This window comes from Triticum urartu, chromosome 5 (assembly GCF_003073215.2).
Source record: "Triticum urartu cultivar G1812 chromosome 5, Tu2.1, whole genome shotgun sequence".
Taxonomy (NCBI): Eukaryota; Viridiplantae; Streptophyta; class Magnoliopsida; order Poales; family Poaceae; genus Triticum; species Triticum urartu.
This window is the reverse complement of record NC_053026.1, coordinates 104253172-104275867: the sequence shown is the minus strand read 5'-3', so window position 1 is coordinate 104275867 and position 22696 is coordinate 104253172. Positions and strand designations below refer to the sequence as shown.

The 22696-nt window shown below is 43.6% G+C and overlaps 1 protein-coding gene across 1 annotated transcript; it reads right to left on the bottom strand.

Moving 5' to 3' along the window:
* Positions 1–789: 789 nt before the first annotated feature.
* LOC125508072 lies at positions 790–3508 on the bottom strand. Its single transcript, XM_048672654.1, has 4 exons — positions 3231–3508; positions 2481–2684; positions 2085–2317; positions 790–1459 (listed from the first exon to the last, which is right to left on the bottom strand). The coding sequence occupies exons 1-4, from the start codon at positions 3301–3303 to the stop codon at positions 929–931; spliced, it is 1041 nt and encodes a 346-aa protein (XP_048528611.1). The 5' UTR covers positions 3304–3508; the 3' UTR covers positions 790–928.
* Between the last annotated feature and the right edge of the window lie 19188 nt (positions 3509–22696).

Below are 22696 nucleotides of genomic sequence, written 5' to 3'. Positions count from 1 at the left end.
TTGGTGAAGCACCTACTGACCCGTATGGAGGACGGTGTGGTTGGGGAATCGAATGGAAAACTGATAACTAACTGGTGTGATACCAGCGAAAATTTTTACGATGCAACTAAGAATGATAGAAGAATTGTCATCTCACATGAGACCTCGGAGGTGATGAAGAAGGTTAAAAATGGTTTCCGAATCTTGTGCCGGACAATGTGGGATAAATCCTTGGCTGGACAGGGAGGCACCACAGGAAGCAGCAAAGGCAGAGCCAGCAGCAGCAAAAGCAAGAAGTGAAGAAGCAAAAGCAAGAAGTGAAGAAGCAAAAGCAAGAAGTGAAGAAGCAAAAGCAAGAAATGAAGAACTGAAGGGTTAGTACCTCACTAATCAGTGCGAAATGGACTCTACTGCTAGCACTATTTCCATTACTATGCTTTATTACTTAGTGAAGATTGCAGTGAACCACTCTATGTATTGTCTACTACTCGGTTGATATTCTGTACGATTAATATCCTGCAGTTAGTTTGTGTGTTCACTTGACGTTCTCTTTTGCACAAGCTAACTAAATGCACATGTTATATGTACGAGTTTTGCTTATGTCCGTATTCTTCTTCTTCACATGATGCACAAAATGTTTAAATTTGATGGTACATAAGATAAAATATTGTAAACAGAATAATATAAGATGCAGCATACATGGCAGATTCTTCCGGTCCTCAGTGTTCCAAGTCATGTAAACTCTTAACAGCCTTCCAGGTAACCTTGACAGAAATTTTTGTGGAATCATGAAGATACACCACTTCATGCACTGTTCCATGATACCCCGAACCAAATCGACCTTCCCACATACAACACGGCAGCTCTTGAGAAAAAACACCATCTTTCGGGGATCCTTCAATACAAAGAATTTTTTTTTTTGATGAAAAGATGGCTCTAGAGCCGCATTTCATTGATTAATCAGGAGAGGAACAAATACAAAGACTTTAGAGTTAGAGACTAGGTGAAAAGCCTGAAGCTGGCATCCAGAAAAATACAGCGAGATACAAAGAATAAGGTAACTGTATCTCATCACTCCTACGACCGAACTCATTCTGCAACCTGATTCTGTAACTCCAGAAAAGAGGCGGATCACATCTCTGAAGCCACTGGTCTTCGCATAAAGATTCAGATTAAGGCCATCAACAGGAGCACGAAGTATCTCAACATCAACCTTTGCTTGAACTGCATTCCTCAACACCAGAAACTTCATATCCAATCCACACTTCTCCCCGTACAGACGCCGAGTTTCGATGAATGGTCCTGTTTTGTACATGTTCATGAACTCAGTAAACTCGGTACATCCTTCAATCAGAATGTCATCTTTTGGCCCATCTTCTGGCTGGTCATCAGTCCGTACAGAAAGCTTGAATTCAAACAACACACGGCTTCTCATGTGAATACATCGAGCAGGGCTAGTCAGCGATAAATGTGCAATGCCCTACATTAAGGATCAACAAGCATTACATCGTATAAATAGTTCATACTCATTAGTTACTAGGAATTGATGGCATATCATCACCACATGTGCATGAATAGAAAAAAGACAAGTGTTCTGTTTAATAGTGATTATCTGACTTTGAAAGTTGCCCAGTGAATGAAAGATAAGTTTGAGCTTGCACATTAAAGAAGAGTTTGAATGATGCCCAAAAATACAGATTATTAATATCCTGTGTCATTGATTAACATGTGTTGTGTGCTACGGTTCGGGAGAGGCTCTTGCCCCTGGGGCCAGATAGAAAAAATAATCCTCCAATACTTGCTTGCTTTACTCCTCATAGAGGGTCCTCTTTGTATAGAGGTCCTACAATACAATATAGGTAACAAATCATAGATCATGTCTCTTAACTGGCTGAAGGCCCAAGCTAAAAGATACCTTCCTAATTTAAAATAAAAACTTCGAAACAAAGTGATCACAAGGATCCTCTACCGAACTTGGTGCTGGATGAGCCATGTACTATACGTACAAATAAAACATGCATAGCACAAACTTGCAAGAACACCGACTACATCTGGTGTGATAAAGAGAAGCGTGCAGGTAGAAAGATGCAAGTTTGCAGAACTACCGTATCCCGCTTCACATTTACAGCTTCATAATTGTCAATCCCACGCCTGTACACATAGTTGCGCAAAGGTTCAGCATTCTCACGTACTGCGAAAAAACCAAATATATCGGCACATCCAGGTTGGACGTGGCGATAACCAGCAATTTTGAGATCAATGAACTGCAGCACGCCGCTCGGTACACAATGGCAACCGTGTGAGCAATCAATGGCCCTAACATTGTTGTTCACATTGACTGAGAAAACAATAAAGGAAGCATGTGACATATACAGAGATTTCAAATTAGTAAGAATATGCTCATATGACGTATGGCCACAACTGAAATTAATCAGAGATTTCAAATTAGTAAGAGTATGCCACAACTGAAATTAATCTTTTTTTTATAAAAATATATATACCTTCAGACTCATCATAGAGTTGATATTGGCTACCGAAGAAATGCTTGTGTTTTTCAATAAGGGGATCGTTGAATGCCCGGAAAAGAAACATTGCCGAAGGGCCTCGAAGTTGAATATCAGGATTTTGGAACACAGCATCAGATTGCTCATCAAAATCACTACTAACCCTTGGGAAATCATCAACGGTAAAAGGTTGGTATTTCTCTGCATGAAAAAACATTAAAATAATCAAGTCAATAGAACAAAATGAAGGATGTTGCTTTTTTCTTCTTCTAGAATACACATGAGCATCGATATATTCATAGAAGAAGGATCTTAAGTTTAGACCAAGTAGAAGCACCAACTATTATTGATATGGGATATAGCATAAGTTGGTTTAAAATCCCTTGGTGAATCACTTGAGAAAGCTTATCTGTTAAACCAACTGCAAGCCACATGGCTGTATACATGCATAGGAATCTATGTTTCTCAAGACAAAAATGCCTATATTACAAACATGGTCACCGCGTGTATGATCCGGAAGGAACTGCACTATGGTTCAATTCAAGAAACTTAAACCAGGTTAGGAAAAAAAAGTACCAATCTCAACTAATTTAACGTAGTAACTGCTCCGGTGAAATAGCCAGGTAATTTCAAGTCACTTGAAAGTTTCTTGGATCAGGGGCTAATTTACTCGGGAATCAAATTGCATCAGGATACACATGTATTCAGGGATCAAATTGCATCATCAGGATACACATGGAGCCTCACCTAGGTCTTCATCCTCCTCTTCGTCGTCGCTGACAGCCTGATGGTCGTCGTCCTCAATGCTGGCGGTAGACATGGCCGAGTCCACGCCGTCACTCGGAGGAGTTGAGGGGGAAGGTGGCTCATTTCCGTCTCCGATTCGTCTCCGCTGGACATCGATGCCGCCGCCGCCGCCAGCGAGAGGAAGAGAAAGCAAGGTACGAGTTCGATTGGTGGATCAGGTTGTCAGAGACATATGCGCTTTCTTGTCTCGGAAATTCTAACCGGCTGGCGCGGGCCAAGGCCACTTTGGGTGGACTGAGATCCCGTGCCTCGCCAGATCCAGGTCACGCCATGCCTTGCCCCCTACATCCATCGTCCAAATCAATCCTACGGCGGACAAAATTTCTGTTCTAACCTTTTCTGTAAACTTAATCACAAATTGACCTGGTTTTGAAAAGATTTCCGAATCTGACCTTTTTTGGTCACGCCAACATTTTTAGCGTCTGGTTTGCACGGCGGACGCCTGGGTGCGTGGCGTTTGGCCCTGGCCCACACTTGTCTGGTTGGTGCTGATGTGGCGATGCGAAAACGCCATCTATCTTGGCGTCTTGGGGAAACGCCATAGCCCTTGACGTTTGGTCCTATTCCATCACTTAATAAACAAAAAAAAGGCTACATGCACCATTAATGAAGTTGCTTCTATAAAAAATTCTCTTGATTAACTCCCATAATTAATGGCCTGCTTGATAGCCCAGCCCATGCTAGAGCATGTATGGTTACCTCATCCTGATTTGGTATCATGCACATAAAAAGATAAGGAGAAGAAAATAAAGAGATCTCCCTTGAATTTTAAGGGATTACAGTTACCGTATATGAGATGATCTCTTGACCAAATCATCACTTGTTTTTTTCTTCACGAGAATTTACAAGCTGCTAGAACACACAAACGTAGTCTTCACACATACCCATCTGGCTATGTTTAGCAAAACGAGAGACAATGTAAAAAACATATATCAAAATTCAAGATCCAAACAAAACATATATCTGGATGAGTTCGGAGTCGACGGATCTGGAGATGAAGGACTCGGATCCGCTGCCCGCCATGTCGGAGACGGTCGGAAGGAGCCGGAGACGAGCTTGCGTGGCGGAGCAGAGTGGAGGGGAGGGGAGGGAAGTGGCTAGGTTTTGATCCGATGAGCGGATGGGAAGAAATTTATGTGGGGTCGGGTGGGCCAGCGTGAGCCGGGTCCGACGTGGCGGGCGGGCCCGGACGTCTCCATATCTGCCCCATATTTAGGCTGGAAATGAGGGGTGCCGGTTAGTCCGAGCGTTTGAGGGGGCCACCGTCAATGTGGGTAGCAAATGGACGGACGGGCTACCGTCGTGTCGTTTGAACATGGAACAGACGCCAGCATCAGGAAGCGGTGCGGGCGGCGCTCTTTGCTCTTTCGGTCAGCATGTTGCTTCAATGATGGCGCCAGTAAGTGATCGTGTCCGCTCTGGTCCTCATGAATGCGGACACTCACGCTCTGGATCTACGTTGACCGGTTCGAGCGGGAAGCGTCCACCGGCGAGGGAGGAGGCTTTGGGTGGGCCAGAGATGTCAGAAGCAGGCGTGGCAGCTGTCCTGACTCCCGGAAAGCTCCCCACATTTTATCTCCGGTTTGCGAAAGAAAAAGCGTTGGGACCACGCCGTGGACCGATACAGGATCATGTTGGATGTATTCTTTGTCCGAACAAAACAGTCCAAGCGGTTGCGGAAGGTTTGAGGGTCAGCGTTGGAAATGCCCTTAATATGCTAACAAGCGCAGATATTACAGAAAAGCAAATCATCATGCGATTAATTAATTTAAAACCGGATCACCATATTAATCTCCTAGAAATCCGCTCCATCTCACCCTTACGCCTGGAAAAGAATTTTATGAGACCAGATCTCACGCGAGACCCATCCTAATGAATGACACGTGACATTCACAAATTACAAAGCATCCCCCATCTCCACTTAAAATCAGGGGGGAAGAAAGAGTAGATGCTTTGTGATTTGTGAACGCCACGTGTCATTCATCAGGACGGGTCTCACCTGCTAACCGTGAGACCTGGTCTCATACAATTTTTTTCCCTGACGCCTCATCCAAAGTCGATCTGTAGAAAATTTGTCGTCATTAGTTGCATTTAGGTGCGGGTTAATTCGTGTTGCAACGATGGTTAGCAGGCTTTTTATTACGGGAGTAATTAATCAAGAGAATTGTTTATAGAAACAACTCTAGTAATGATGCATGTAGCTTTTTTGGTTTAAGTGATGGAGTAGGGCCAAACGCCAAGAGCTATGGCGTTTCCCCAAACGCTAAGATGGATGGCGTCTTCACATCGCCACATCAGCACTAACCAGGCAAGTGTGGGCCAGGGCCAAACGCCACGCACTCTGGTGTCTGCCGTGTAAACCAGACGCCAAGGATGTTGGCGTGACCAAAAAAGGTCATATTCGAAAATCTTTTTAAAACGAGGTCAATTCCTGATTAAGTTTACATAAAAGGTCAGAACAGAAATTTTGTCCTCCTACGGCCAAGGGAGTCAGCATGTAGACGGAGGAAAATTGTGTTGGCTAAGGAATCAGATGCAGGGGAAACAGAGGCGCTTCACGGGCGGAGCTCTGCCGGACTGAGAGCCTAATAGTCGTCGTCCTCGATGCTGGCGGTAGACTTGGCCAAGCCCACGCCATCGCTCGGAGGAGTTGAGGGGGAAGGAGTCGTCTTCATCTCCTTGTGGACCTCCATGAAACCGCCGTCGTCGCCGCCAGCCAGAGGAAGCGAAAGCAAGGTACGCGTTCGACTGATGGATGAGGCCAGAAACATAGGAATTTAGGACATTCTAACCGGCTTGGCGCATGCCAATTCGTCTTTGGCTACTTTTTTCCCTGAAAGCGTCTCTGGCTACTTTTGGTCTCGAGGAGGACGGGGCGTTGACCCGTTGGCTGGGTAGCTAAGGTTGGTCCTGACTTGGACACGTGGTGCTCGCGGAGTTTCTCTTATGCCAACGAGAGTTAGCCCTTGGGTTGGTTTCATTTTTTTTACTTTTGATCTCGAGGATTTTGAAAGAATGTTGTAGAATTTTAGTTTATAGAAAATGTAATGCAAATATTAAAAAATCTAATGTTAGATTTTTAGGCAGGGCAAATCAAACATTTTTCATGGCAGTTTATGGTAGCATATGGTTCACAAATTTAGTTGGCGAGCACAATAATTTTCTATAAAAATAAATAAACTGGACCAAATTTGCCATGATCGTCAACTAAACTTGTCATCTTTGGCAAACATAAATTTTCATTAAAACATTCGATTTGCCATGCCAAAAAATCTGACGTTCGCTCGATATTCAGATATTCAGGTCCAATTTTAATCTATTGTCAGGCCCACCAGCTGACACTTTTCATCTATGATTATTTTTGGTCCCTAATATTTGATGATTGGTCACTAGGGAGATGCTTTCATTGAACGATTTCGTTCGCCAAGAGGAGCAGCTCTGAGTGAACGTTTTACCTTGTTTGTTAGAGGGCGGGATGGTGCGAACCCTCGATTGGACCAAAAGGCCCAGATAGCAGTTTTCATATTCAAAAAATATCACGAACAAAAAAAACATTCCTTGTTGGGAATTGGGATAATTCTTAAAGTTTTCCTCATGTCCGCCCCAGCTTGAAGCTGACACACACCTAGAGGGCTACTGAGTGCCTAAGAGTGTGGCGGCATCCTTCAGCCCCATACGGGTGGCGTCAGTATGCGCATCCACCAACCGAAGAGCATCTTGTTCCTTAGCTATAAAATCTCGATTGTTCAAGGAAGTCTTCTTCTCCCTGTGGCACAACATGCACTCGTATTCGGAGGGAGTCGCGGACACTATCGAGGACTCCTCCTGGGCTGCGCTTTGTGCACCCACGTGAGTTGCTGGTTGAGGGGTGCAACGGTCTCTGTCACTGTCCTCGTCATTGGAGACACAGGCACATTGCCCTTGGCAGCCCGACTAAATCTGCAAGTCGAGCAGGTTTGCCCTTATAATGAGCACCTCAGACAAAATCTTCGTCCTGTTATAAACATAAGAGCGGCACTTACTGAGCTGAGAAGGGACGTCCTTGAGACGCCCGCTCGTCTACATTCGCGCGTTCACCGATGACCAGTCCAGGAGCTCTCCCGACACGGGTACTGGCCTGAGATGATGCTACTCGTGATGGAGTTGTTGGATTTCCCCGAAGAGGAAGGGTGAACCAGTATAGTAGCAGATAGTATTCCTCAGTAAAGAATCAAGGTTTATCAAACCATAAGAAGACAACACACAAACAACATGAACAGTACCCGCACACACATACTGCATCCAACAAAAGGCAAGGGGTCATCCCTCCCCTTGTTTCTTGCCATTACAAATATTAAATCTGATAGTGATAGGCGAACAAATAAAGTAAATAAAAACAGCGAGGAAACTATAGGATACTTAATAATAATGGAGAATGCACCCGAGAGCCATAGTTTCACTAGAGGAATTGCTCTCATAAGCATAGGATCGGTGGGTAAAAATTACTGTTGGCCAATTGACAGAATTGTGCAAGTTATAATTATGATTCTTTGTGGCATAATCAATAAATAGGCATTACGTTCATAACAAGTAGACCATTAATCCAACTGCATCTACTACTATTACTCCACCCAAGACCGCTATCCGGCATGCATCTCAAAGTATTAACTTCATGATAAACAGAGTAACTCCTTAAGCAGTATGACATAATGTAGACAAAGTAAAACCAATTAATATGACCAAACCCTATTGTTTTTTCCTTAGTATCAACAATACAATACATGACTTATAACTTCTCATGTCACAGAGTAAGATCACCGCAAGATTGAACCTATTACAAAGCACCTCTCCCGCTAAAGATAAATCAATATACTTGACCAAAATAGACGGATAGAATGGAGATAAATACAAAGCTATAAAATTACACAGCAAATAAATCTCAAGAGACTCAAATAATATCAATGAATAATCCGATCATAAACTAACAATTCATCGGATCCCAATTAACACACCACAAGATCACATCAGATTGATTTTAGAGGGGATCATTGTATTGAAGATCAGAGAGAGAGAGGGGGGAGAGAGAGAGGGAGAGAGAGAGAAGCCATCTAGTTACTACTATGGACCCATAGTAGGTCCTGAGGGAAATATTCACACATTATTATAGAGGCAGCAGGGTTGATGAAGATTGCCTCCCCAGTGATTTCTGATACGTCCATTTTGCATCATGTTTTCTACTTTTATTTATAATGTTTTTATGCATAATAATGCTTTTTGGAGTGTTCCTAATGTCTTTTCTCTCATAATATGCAAGGTTTACACAAAGAGGGAGAATGTCGGTAGCTGGAATACTAGACCTGAAAAGGCTACGTCATAGTTACCTGTTCTGCACATCTCTAAATGAGCTGAAAATTTACCGAGAATTATTTTGCAATATATAAAAAATATTGGAGCAAATAACTACCGTAGGAGGCTCACCAGGTGGGCACGACCCACCTGGGCGCGCCAGGCCCCCCAGGCGCTCCCTGGTGGGCTGTTCCCTCCTCGGCCCACCTCCCGTACCCATCTTCTGGTATATAGGTCATTTTTACCTAGAAAAAATCAGGAGGGGACTTTCGGGATGAAGTGCCGCCGTCTCGAGGCGGAACTTGGGCATGAGCACTTTTGCCCTCCAGCAGAGCGATTCCACCAGGGGAACTTCCCACCCGGAGGGGGAAATCATCGTCATCGTCATCACCAACAACTCTCCCATCTTTGGAAGGGTAATCTCCATCAAAATTTTCAACAACACCATCTCCTCTCAAACCCTATTTCATCTCTTGTGTTCAATCTTTGCACCGGAACCTTAGATTGGTACTTGTGGTTGATTAGTAGTGTTGATTACATCTTGTAGTTGATTACTATATGGTTTATTTGGTGGAAGATTATATGTTCAAATCTGTTATACTATTTAACACCCCTATGATCTTGAGCTTGATTATCATTTGTGAGTAGTTACTTTTGTTCTTGAGGTCATGGGAGAAATCTTGTTGCAAGTAATCATGTGAACTTGATATGTGTTCGATATTTTGATGATATGTATGTTGTGATTCCCTTAGTGGTGTCATGTGAACGTCAACTACATGGCACTTCACCTTATTAGGGCCTAAGGGGATGCATTGTGGAGTAGTTATTAGATGATGGGTTGCTGGAGTGACAAAAACTTAAACCCTAGTTTATGCGCTACTTCGTAAGGGACTGATTTGGATCCAAAAGTTTAATGCTATGGTTAGATGTTATCTTAATACTTTTCTCATAGTTGCAGATGCTTGCGAGGGGGTTAATCATAAGTAGGAGGTTTGTTCAAGTAAGAACAACACCTAAGCACCGGTCCACCCACATATTAAATTATCAAAGTAGCGAACATGAATCAAACCAACATGATGGAAGTGACTAGATGAAATTCCCGTGTACCCTCAAGAACGCTTTGCTTATCATAAGAGAGTGTCTTGGCCTGTCCTTTACCAGAAAAGGATTGGGCTATCTTGCTGCACTTTATTTACCGTTACCGTTACTTGCTAGTTACAAATTATCTTGCTATCAAATTACTTGTTACCGACTATTTCAGTGCTTGCAGAAAATACCTTGCTGAAAACCACTTGTCATTTCCTTCTGCTCCTCGTTGGGTTCGACACTCTTACTTATCGGAAGGACTACGATTGATCCCCTATACTTGTGGGTCATCAAGGCTCTTTTCCGGCGCCATTGCTGGGGAGTGAAGCACTCTTGGTAAGTGGATATCGGTAAGGAAAAATTATTACTATGTGCTGAAATTTATCGTCACTTGTTACTATGGAGAACCATCCTTTCAAGGGTTTGTTCGGGGTATCTTCACCTCGACCGGAACCATAATTAGTTGCCCCTCAACCTGTAAGTGCATCTAGTACCCCTTAGTGATTTTGGTGTATTGAAGACTTATAGATTAAGGGACTAATGCGTTTGTGAGTGTACATAGGTCTATAAGTCTATGAGGAGTTTGATATTTACAGAGAAAGTCGACCCCTAAAAATGAAGTTCTTCGACTGAAGACTTTGAATCTCTGAAGACCTTCTGAAGACTTTGAAAGTGAAGAAATTGGTGTGACCGTGAAGACTTGGTATTCATTCGAGGAACATGAAGCGCGAAGACTTTTGTTTTAGTAGTTTCATTTTCTCTTTCTTGAGTTATAGGAAACACCGTACTGTTAAAGGGGGTCGAGGAAATACTAATGAAAAATTTCCATGTGATGCCCAACTCAAAATCCTACACCTACCAATCCCTTCGAGTGAAGCCATTGGAAATCTCATACAGTTTAGTCAATTTCTTCAGTGACAGAGACGAAGTTCTTCTGGTCTCTGAGGAATTTGTTCTGACTGAGGAGTTAGGAATTCGCCAGTGCGGATTGCCTACACAGTGAGGAACATGATAGCCCTGAGGATTTTGCTACTCAAAATTCCGACCGTTGCTGTGCTATGCGCCAGCTGTCCCAAAATATCTATCCACCTAACGGTCATATCATTGAAGGACATTTATGTCTTATCATGTCGGGCTGCTCCCTAGGCTATAAATAGCCGGCCCCTACAACCACTAGCTGGTTGGCTGCTCCGAGAGAAACTGACACTTGTCATTTGAGAGCAACCCATCCTCCGAGGACTTTGAGCGAAAATCATCAAGTGAGGAAAAACTAAAAACTCAAACCCAAACACCTACAAACCCCAAGTGATTGAGCATCACTGAAGAGATCGATCCTGCATGGATCCGACGCTTGTTACCTTTGAAGACTGTGCTTCTTCCAGACGGTTGGGCATCATGGTCTAGAGCATCCAAGAGGAATTGTGGATCGCCAAGTGACCAAGTTTGTGAAGGTTGGGAAGTCGCCTGAAGACTTACCACGAGTGATTGGGCGAGGTCTGTGTGACCTTAGCTCAAGGAGAATACGGTGAGGACTGGGTGTCCTGAGCTGCGTGTTCAGGACTGGGTGTCCGGGACTGTGTGTCCTCGAGTTTAAATACTCAGCCACTCCAACCAGACATACAACTGAGACAACAGTTGGAACTGTCTGCCAAATCATTGTCTTCATCAAGCTTACTGGTTCTATTTCCTCAACTCTTTCATTTCCTCATAACTGTGTTGTGTGCTTGTTCATATCTGTGCTTGAAGACTTTGACTAAAGACTTTCTCAATTTCCTCAGTTCAATTTCTTCAGTATGTTTGTCTTCATCCTGTGTTATCCTGTGCTCACGCTACCTGTACTCTGTGTCTGTCTTCATTTCATCATGATGACCATGCTTGTATTCTTTCATGTTTACTTTTGAGTACTTATTCCGCTGCTAGTAGTTCTTCACTAAGGAATTTCCTCACCGGCAAATTCCTCACTGAAGAATTTCATAAAAATCACCTATTCACCCCCTCTAGTCAATATAACACACTTTCAATTGGTATCAGAGCAAGGTACTCCCTTGTTCTGTGTGATTTTGGTTTAACCTCCTGGAGTTTTAGTTATGTCGACCGCAGGTATGATCAAGGTCTCTGCTGGGTGTCCTACCTTCGATGGGACGGACTACCCCTACTGGAAGAATAAGATGCGAATGCATCTTGAGGCAATTGATAACGATCTCTGGTATGTTGTGGAAAATGGTGTTCCCTCAGTCACACCTTCTCTGAATGCTGCTGATGTGAAGAGATTCAAGCAACTCGACTCTCAAGTGAAGAATATCATATGTGGCCATTTGAGCAAAGGACAGTATGGACGAGTGAGTGCTTTGGAGACAGCGAAGCTTATCTGGGACAGGTTGTCCAAAGTGAATGAAGGAGTCTCAACTCAGCGTGACTCTCGAGTTGATGTTCTTCGCAATCTCTTCAACCGCTTCAAAAGACTCGACAATGAAAATGTTCAACAAACCTTCGATCGCCTCACTGACATCTCAAATGAGCTTCAAGCACTTGGTGCCACTGACATCACCGACCATGAGGTGGTGAAGAAATTGCTGAGGTCGCTTGATTCCTCATTTGACACTCTGGCATTGATGATACAAGAACGTGCTGATTACAAGTCACTTGATCCCGCTGATATTCTCGAGAGGCTAAATACTCATGAGTTCCAACTTGCTGAGAAAAGAGATCTCTATGGTTCAGGCTATGGCAGATCATGTGCACTGAAGGCCAAGGCAGTATCTAAATCCGAAGATGAAGACTCTGGTAGCAGCCTTGGTGATCCTGAAGAACTAAGCCATGATTTGGCTCTGCTCGTGAAGAAGTTCCAAAAGTTCTCAAGACGTGGTCGCCTTGGAAGACCCTCAAGGAGTAGTGATTCCTCATCCAGTGACTACAAGAGGAGGCTCTGCCACAAATGCAAGAAACCTGGACATTACATTCAAGATTGTCCTCAGTGGGAAAAGGAATCAAAGAAGAAGAAATACAAGGATTAGAGTTCTGATGATGCGAAGAAAAAGAAGAAATCCACAAAATCTTCATCATCAAAATCCTCAAAACCTTCATATCGCAAGAAGAGCAGCTCCAAGAAGGCCAGGGCATTCATTGGCAAGGAAATGGACTCTGAGGCTGAATCTGAAGAAGATGAGGAAGAGGAGTCATCTGAGGAGTCCGAATCTGGAGTGGCGAGCCTAGCTCTTGCTACTGCATTTGTCAGCAAGTCTATCTTCAACGCTGAAGAAAATGACCTCGCCAACAAGGCCGATGAAGGGGATGATGACTATGCTCCCACCTATTGCTTCATGGCAAAGGGTGCCAAGGTACTCAAATATACCTCATCTGAATCAAGTGAGAATGAATCTGATGAAAATCTTAAGCCCAGCTATTCTAAACTTGCTAAGATTGCTATAAAACAACAAAGGGCTTTAGAAAAGGTTCAAAACATGCTAGACAAAAGTGATGATATGTTGGGTGAAGAAATGGATCGCACTAAAGCCTTGACTGAAAATCTTCAGAGATTTCAGACTAGGTTTGACAATCTTCAAAGTCATCATAACACTCTCTTATCCGATCATGAGAAGCTTTCTTATGAATTTCTTCAAAGAAAGCAAGATCTTGAGAAGCTAAGAGTGAGTTATGAAGATCTTCAGAAGGAGCGCGATTCATTGTTTGCTCAACAAATCAGCGCTTCTCAGGAAGAATTTGTTCCTCCATGCTTGAAGTGCATTGAACGTGAATCTGCTAATTCTTCACCTGAATGTTCAAATGTTGCTAATGTATCAAATTCTTCACATGCCTATGCTATCACTAATTCCTCATCCGAGGACATTGCTAGTATCACTGATGATGCAGGGTTGAAGGAATTGTACATGACAGGCATGTACAAAAGCCTCAAAGGGCATCAGACTCTTTGTGATGTGCTTAAAAAGCAGATCCTCAACAGGAACCCTAGGAAAGAGGGTATTGCTTTGAGAGGAAACTCAATGCTGATGGTACATATTGGAAGCCTGAGCAGTACCCCAAAACTACATGGGTTGCTGCAAAGGGACCTCTAGTTGATCCATCTAACTTATCTGGATTTGCATGTGAATCTCCTCATTCTAATGATGAGTCATTTGACTCCAACTATAAACTGTTCAAAAATCAGAATGATGAAGTATTTGCTAGATATGTTGGCACTAACTGCAGGAACGGCTCCCCTATGAAGAAAATTTGGGTTCCCAAAAGGTGCCTTGAAAATCTTCAGGTGAATGTCATCATGACGCCACCTGTGAAGAATAGGAACCCCAGATCAAATTCCTCATATAGACCAAATTCTTCATATGGATCCAAGTCCTCATATGAACATCATCGTGCTAACCCGTCTGTTTCGCAGGGAAGATCTAAGGATTATGGATATGTGCATTATTCTTCAAATCATTATGTCCATAAGTCCTCGAAGAATTTCTCTGCTTACTCTTATGCTTACTCTAACCCATCTTATGTGAAACGAAATGGACTGGCTTCTATGCCATCCTTCTCGTATGGAGCTCGCAGAATGATGAACTCTTTGCCACCCCTTCAGATGTGGGTGGTGAAGAAAAAGAACTTATCTCTTCTGCAGGGTCAGGTCTCCAGACGTACGTAATCGTCTGAAGAATTTGCTGGAGACCTGAGAATGCTTGATAGGACGCAGGCTAATCATGAAGAAATGAACTTTCATTTCTCACGTCCTCATATTGCTTTATCTGTTATTTTGCTTGATGAAATTGATCTGATGAATTAATGTCATATTCTTCATTGATGAAGTATATGAGTTTGTAAGCTGCACTAATTCATCTGCAGGATGATCAACCCAAAGCTACTGAGTGGGTCCTCGATAGTGGATGTACAAATCACATGACTGGTGACAGGAATCTATTGATGGATGCTCCATTATCTCCGCTGCATCTGAAGCATATCATCTTTGCTGACAAAGGCAAAAGTCAGGTATTGGGTCTAGATAAGGTTGCGATCACAAAGGATCGACACATGGACAAAGTCATGCTTGTTGAGTCCTTAGGATACAACCTTATGCCTGTCTCAATGCTTTGTGATCTTGATATGGTTGTTGTCTTTGGCAAGTACCGTTGTGTTGTGGTTATGGAAGCTGACAATTCCAAAGTCTTCGAAGGCTATAGGAGAGGAGACCTGTATATTGTTGATTTCTCTACAGGACCACAACCAGCCGTGTGCTTACTTGCAAAAGCTTCAGAAGGCTGGCTCTGGCATCGACGACTTGGTCATGCAGGCATGAGGAATTTGCACACGCTTGCGAAGAAAAAGCATGTGATTGGCATTGAGAATGTCAAATTTCTCAAGGATCACTTATGCGGAGCCTGTGAAGCTGGAAAGATGACCAAGGCCAATCATCCAACGAAGACTATCATGACCACTACTCGACCATTTGAATTGCTTCACATGGATCTCTTCGGTCCTAATCATTATTCTGCTGTTTCAAATGAAGCATCTCAATATGGCTTTGTTATTGTTGATGATTATTCTCGATACACATGGGTACACATTGTTACTTACAAACATGAAGTGCAGGAAATTTTCAAATGATTTTCCTCGAGGGCTTCAACCAACTTTGGAGTGAAGATCAAGCACATCAGAAGTGACAATGGCACTGAGTTCAAGAATTCTGGTCTCGATGACTATCGTGATGAACTTGGTATTACTCATGAGTTATCTACTCCTTACACTCCTCAGCAGAACGGCGTCGTGGAGCACAAGAACAGGACTCTTGCTGAGATGGCTCGCACTATGCTTGATGAATACAAAACGCCTCATCGATTCTGGATTGAGGCAATTGACACTGCGTGCCACATCATCAAGAGAGTATATCTTCACAAATTCTTCAAGAAGACTGCCTATGAACTCCTCACTGATAAGAAACCCAATGTAAGTTATTTCAAAGTCTTCGGTGCTAAATGTTGGATTAGAGATCCTCATCACACCTCAAAATTTGCACCGAAAGCACATGAAGGTTTTATGCTTGGTTACGGAAAGGACTCGCACACCTACAGAGTCTTCAACAACGTTCTTCACAAGGTTGTTGAAACTGTAGATGTGCGGTTCGATGAAACTAATGGCTCACAAAGAGAGCACCTACCTACTATGATAGATGAACCAACACCTGAGGAAACTATCAAGTTCAAGGCTACTGAGGATGTCATTCCTACTGAAGAATCTGCTGAAGAATTCATTTCAGAACATGAAGAACGTCGAGCTAATGCACCTGAAGAAAATATTGAAGAAAATGGTGCTGAAGAGAATGCTGATCAAATTCTTCAACGGCAACCAACTCATCCTCGCATTGCAAAAGAAGTGCAAGTTGAAAAGATCATCAATGACATCAAAGTGCCAGGTCCTCTCACACGCTCAAAAGCTTCACATTTATCTAACTTTTGTGGGCACTATGCTTTTGTCTCTATCACAGAGCCCACCAAGGTAGATGAAGCATTTCTGGAGCCTGAGTGGATTCAGGCCATGCAAGAAGAACTACATCAGTTCGAGCTCAACAATGTCTGGGAACTGGTCAAATGTCTAGATCCTCGCAAGCACAATATCATCGGCACAAAGTGGATCTACCGCAACAAGTAAGATGAAAATAGCCTTGTGGTGAGGAATAAGGCACGGCTCGTAGCTCAAGGCTACACACAGGTTGAAGGAATTGATTTTGATGAAACTTTTGCACCTGTTGCTAGACTGGAGGCTATTCGCATATTACTTGCTTATGCTAACCATCATGATATCACTTTATATCAAATGGATGTGAAAAGTGCATTCCTCAATGGTAAGCTTGAGGAAGAAGTATATGTTGCTCAACCCCCAGGTTTTGAAGATCCAAAGAATCCTGACAAAGTCTTTATACTCAACAAGGCCCTCTATGGCCTCAAGCAGGCCCCACGGGTGTGGTATGATACCTTGAAGGAATTCTTCATGAAGAAAGGCTTCAAACCCGGTTCACTCGACCCTACTATTTTCACTAAATCTTATGATGGTGAATTGTTTGTGTGCCAAATATATGTTGATGATATTATCTTTGGCTGTATTGACCAACGTTATAGTGATGAATTTGCCTATATGATGAGTGAAGAATATCAAATGTCTATGATGGGAGAGTTGAAATTCTTCTTAGGTCTTCAAATTTGTCAACAACGCAATGGCATATTCATATCTCAGGAGAAATACCTCAAGGATGTACTGAGGAAATTCGGCATGCAAGATTGCAAAGGCGTCAAAATTCCTATGCCCACAAATGGCCATCTGTGCACTGATGAAAATGGCATCGACTTCGATCATAAGGTATACCGCTCCATGATTGGCTCTTTATTGTACCTATGTGCATCTAGGCCAGATATAATGCTTAGTCTTTGCATGTGTGCCCGATTTGAAGCTGCACCGAAGGAATCACACCATAAGGCTGTGAAGCATATTCTTCGATATCTAGCTCACACACCAACACTTGGAATATGGTACCCCAAGGGCTCGACTTTTGATCTCATTGGATATTCTGACTCTGACTATGCTGGTGATCGTGTGGACCGCAAGTCAACATCTGGTACATGTCATTTCCTCGGACGATCTTTGGTCTGTTGGTCCTCAAAGAAACAAAACTGTGTATCACTATCTACTGCTGAAGCTGAGTATATTGCCGCTGGTTCTTGCTGTGCTCAATTGCTATGGATGAAGCAAACTCTCAAGGACTACAGCGTCAACATGAAGAATGTGCCTCTCTACTGTGACAATGAGAGTGCCATCAAGATTGCTCACAACCCAGTTCAGCACTCGAAGACAAAGTACATTCAGATTCGTCATCATTTTCTTCATGATCATGTGTTGAAGGGCGACATTTCTATTGAGCATGTGAAGACTGAAGAACAGCTAGCCGATATCTTCACAAAGCCCTTGGATGAGAAGAGATTTAGCAAGTTGCGGTGTGAGCTAAATATCCTAGAATCTTTGAATGTTCTTTGAAAAGGACACTCATCCTAACACTTATGCAAAATTCATGACTTAGATGTGCAACACATAAAGAAACGTTTTTCTTCAATCAATGAAGAATAACACTCTTAATGTGAAGAAATTAACGAAGAATTTGATTCTCAGAACCCTACGATAATTGTACGCGGTGTGTGAAATCATCATTCTTATACGGTGGGTCACGCCACCACCAAAAGTTGAAATTCCTCAATTGTTCATATTCTTCAACTTTGCATTGTCTTCACTGTTTCTGACGTTTTTCTTCATTGGCTATATATATATATGAGTTTATGTCCTCTACAGCATTCACTTATTGCTATTTCTTCAAGTTGGTTTTCTACTAAGTGAATCTGATCGGACCCTTCCCCTCTATGCTATACTCAACCCAATCTGTTCACAAATTCTTCATGTGCGTTCTGTTTGAAACTCATTCAAAATCTTCACTGTGTCCTTGTCAGCTGAAGAAATTGCGAACGGAACTTTAAAACCCATCTTATCTAAATATTCGGCTTTGCCGCTCAAACCGCTCCGCATCCCACGATATACTTATCCACTCACCCACGATCTCACACGATCTCCACTTCTCACTATGTGGGTGACACATGTCAAGGGAATGAGAAGTGTCAGGGGCACGTTCGTCCAATTTCTTCGGGCGAGCAGTTTTTCACCGTGGCTATAAATACCCCTCCTTCTCTTCCTCACTTCCTTTACTCCACTCGACCTCTCTCTCCAGCTCGAGCTTCTCAAACCCTAGCGTCGCCGCTACTTCATCGCCGCCGGTGAGGAAGAGCTTCACTGCCTCGACCTCGTCGCCGATGTACTCGCGCTGACCACGGAAATCTTCACTCCGCCGCCGCCGTAGCCGTCTTCCTCTGCCAAGTTAGGGCGTGGAAGATCTGCACAGACGAACTTCACATCTCCTCACTCCAGTTCGTCGTGTTCTTTGTTCAGGGTAATTAAAAGTTACTTTTACTGCCCTTGTTGATTCGAATGATTATCTACAAAATCTTCAAAGGTGTTTTTCTTCATATCTTCACACACTAAAACACCTCACATATTATCCGTTCTTGATTCGTTTCTCTAAGCCATGTTTTTCTTCAAGATTCCTCAAATGTGTGGATTTTTAATCTACACATCTCTGGAACCTAAGACAAAGAACGCTTAGTGAAATTCTTCAAGACTCATCTGGTCAAATTCCTCAAACTTGTTCTTTTTACAAAACCTTCTGAGAACGCATATGACCTCTCCAAATTCCTCGCAACTATACTCTGTTCACAGGTACTCATGTCAGCTGCTGAATCACTATGTTCTCATCAACTTAACTCATTTGCAGCATTCCTCGAAGAAAAGTTGCATTCTTCTTCAGAGAATTCGATTGTTCAAATTCATCAACTGAAGAAAATGGCTGATGGTAAAAGGCCACAGAAAGGAGGAAAGAAGCCAGGGGTCATGACTGCCTTTGAAATCCCTAAGGACATATACAAAGATTACTGCACCCTTGATGAGGCCAAGTTTGGAAAAGAGGACAAAAATCAGCGCAAGGTGCGCATACAGAGGATAGAAAGGAGATGTGCAAGAGAATGGAGGGAGTACAGATATGTTACCCCAAAGTACATGAAGAAATTCGCACTCAATCCTCCATGCCCAAGAGCTCCATTGGCACCTGGCCAAATAGCAGATCCCACCAGCCTCAAGCGCGGTGAGGACTATCCTGATGAATGGGCCAAGTGCCAAGCCAAGTTGGCTAAGCAAGCCAGAGAAGCAATGATGAAATTCAATGGAGACTCTGCTGCTGGTGCTGCCTCTGCTGTCAAGCCGAAGAAGGCTATGTCAAAGAAGCCTGCGCACAAGCCAAGTGCTTCACCAACAGTGCCCTCAAGGCCAAGTTCCTCAGCAATGCCCTCACGGCCAGAATTCTCAAAGCCCTCACGGCTAATTCCTCATACTGCTCCTGTTCCTCAAAAGTCCTCAGCTCCTCCGCCAAAGTCTTCAACTGTTCCGACAAAGTCCTCAGCACCTGTGCATCTTGCGTCGTGCCAAAGGACTGCAGGCATATCCATTGCCTCAGGTGTCTCAGCTAGTTCCTCAGCTGCACCAAGTTCCTCAGCTGGCCCCTCATTGCTGAAGACAAAGGCCACTGCTGGACGAGGTCCTCGCCCAAGTCCTCAGAAGAAACAAGTCACTTTCCAAGTGCCGTCTGAAGAAGACGAAGCTGATGATGATGAACTTACAGAAATCATCAGAGACAGGCAAGTCAGGGCCGCTAGAGCCAAGGGAACAGAGGTGCCACTGCTCTTGAATCCCAAGTTGATCCTAGAATACATTGATGTTTGGCACAAGGACCCCAGCACTCCCATGCCTGACTTCAAGCTGACTCCTGGCCAAAGTCACATGCTGACCCACTTCATTCAATAAGAAAAGTGGAAATTTGAGAAGGCCAGGCAGATCAAGAAAGCGCAGTACAAGAAAGAGCACTTTCTGAAGAAAAACGTTGTCTCTATGACAACTAAAGAACTTGTCACTATTCAAACTGAGATAAAGAAACTCAGTGATGACTTTGACGCATACCATGCTGATTGGCTTGGAGCCAAGGTTCGTTTTGTGAAACTTGCTGATAACCTCACTTCCAATGTTGCTGCCCCAACGCAACAGGAAATTCCTCAGGCTGAAGCATCTGCTCAGCCGACTGAAGAACATGCCAGCACCGCTGATGAAAATCAGGCTGCTGAAGAAAATGTGAGTTCCAGGGCTGATGACTACATTCCAGCCGCTGAAGAAATTTCCAGGGCTCCCACTAGTGGTGCGCCTGAAGAAAATCAATCAGATTCCTCAGCTGCTCCTGCGCCCACTTCAACTCCAATCCTTCCGTCTGCATCAGATGTGAAGAAGACCAAGGCTGTAGAGCGTGCTGCAGTGAAGAAAAGGAAAGCATCAGCCGCTTCAGATTCTTCAGCTCCAAAGAAGAGGAAGCCTATGACAAGTTCATTTGCAAATCCCATTGATGTTGTTCCAATCTCAACCATGCCATCAAAGGACCTTGTTCCTTTTGATGAAGAATATGTGATCCCTAGCGGATCTGATGAAGAAACTCCTTCTGCTGCTTCGTCTGAGCAGTTGGATAAAGAAATTGAAGTGGATGAGATCCCTTCAACACCTGTCATCTCCTCGCCCATGCCTCAGTTCACAGCTGAAGAGGCTGGCGTTGAAGAAATGGAAGATGAAGATGTGGATATTGGGTGTACTACACCAGTGATGAATGATGACTTTTGGGAAAGTCAGCACCCCAATTCTCCACTCTTCACCCCTCTACAGCAAATTCCTCATTCCCCCGCACAAACTGTTCAAATGGGCTCTGAAGAAACTCATCCCACTGCATCTGTCCATGAGGAAATTCCAGCAACTAGCGCTGAAGAAACTGCTGCTGCTGAACAGCTAAATATGCAGACTGCCACTGAAGAGGAACCAGAAATTCCTCAGCCTGAAGAACCTGCGGTTGAGATTCCTGAGGTCGTGATGCAACTCACTGACACTCCTCTGCCCAAGCCAAAGGATCCATTCTCATGCAAGCAAAAGTTCAAGGCTGATAATTTCTTCGGCGAGCATGTATTCTTCGAAGACTACAACCCCTATAACTCTGCTTGCATTAGGAAGAGGCATTTCTAGACTGCTAGTCAAGCCAATTTCTATTCCTTAGTGCTTTTCAACAAAGAGAAAATCTTCTACCATGAGCACATTCCTCACGTGGATATGGAATCTCTGCCATGCTTCGCACCAGTCCTCAGTGTTCTTCACGACGCTGGACTGCTCAACTTTTGCTCTAACATCTGTGATTGGAATGAAGAACTGATTCTTCAATTCTATGCAATGCTGCACATCACAGGAGACTCTGAAGATGTGAATTCATGGGTGCTAGACTGAATGTCTGAAAACACTCACTTCACGGCACCAGCCTCTGAATTGCTTCATGCCTTACCACTCAGTCCTCCCCTTGAAGAAGCTCGTTGCATCTACAGTGAACCTGAGCTTACAAATCATTACATGCAGGTGCTGATGAAACCTTTGAAGCCAGGTCAAGCACCAAGAACCAAATTCCTCGTGAAGGAATTGCTGTATGTGCCAAGAACTGTCTTTCATATTCTTACGAGGACAATGAGTCCTATCAAAGGCCACGACTCATCTGATGAGGAAATTGTTGGCATCATGAAGAACCTGGTATTCAACATGGTTCATGGCATTCCTGTCAATTATCACGATTTCTTCATGAGGACTCTGGCAAATGTTGCACTGTCTCCGTTTGAGCTGAAGCCTTATGCACCTTGGATTATGAGATTCCTCAGGACAAGGTCTTCACTCAACTACAAAGCTGATTTTCAGAATCACCTCAGCTACTTGCCCCCAATTGAAGTCCTCAAGCAGACCTATTCCTCAGTTGATGGAAAGGGCAAGGCACCAGATGTAATAGATGAAGGCATTCATCCATTGGATGGGCAATTTCGCAAAGCTGCTTCTTATTCCACCAATGATGACTCTGCCACACATGACTCTGCCAATGCGCCCAAGTCCACTCCTCAAGCCACTGCTCCGCGCGTGATGACTGACCGTGAACTTCTACTTAGTCTTCACCAGAAGGTGGATCGAAATCACAAATGGGTTAAGCGTCAGTTTGGTTCACTTCTTCACAACATGACTGCTACACACAATGTAGTGAAGAAAAACCATTACTACCTCCATCAAGTTTTCGTCGCACCTGGGCCATCCTGTCTCATCTGTATGGTGAAGACGATCTGAAGAAAATGGGTCTCAATGAAGATTTTGACTGGTCTGCACCTCCACCGAAGAAATTCAAGAAGGTCAAGGTTCCTTCTCTGGTGGCCAGTTCATTTTCTTCATCGCGCGACACCGATGAAAATGAAGACTTGGACGACACTGCGGCAGGCCCTACTACGACAAACGACCCCAACAACGCTGGC

Excerpts from the sequence above, each read along its gene's own strand:
- LOC125508072 (XM_048672654.1), bottom strand. The coding sequence starts at position 3,303 with ATGTCTACCGCCAGCATTGAGGACGACGACCATCAGGCTGTCAGCGAC. Across the intron at positions 2,685-3,230 it reads AGAGGAGGATGAAGACCTAG|AGAAATACCAACCTTTTACC; the intron begins GTGAGGCTCCAT and ends TTTTTCATGCAG. Across the intron at positions 1,460-2,084 it reads TAAATGTGAAGCGGGATACG|GGCATTGCACATTTATCGCT; the intron begins GTAGTTCTGCAA and ends TCCTTAATGTAG.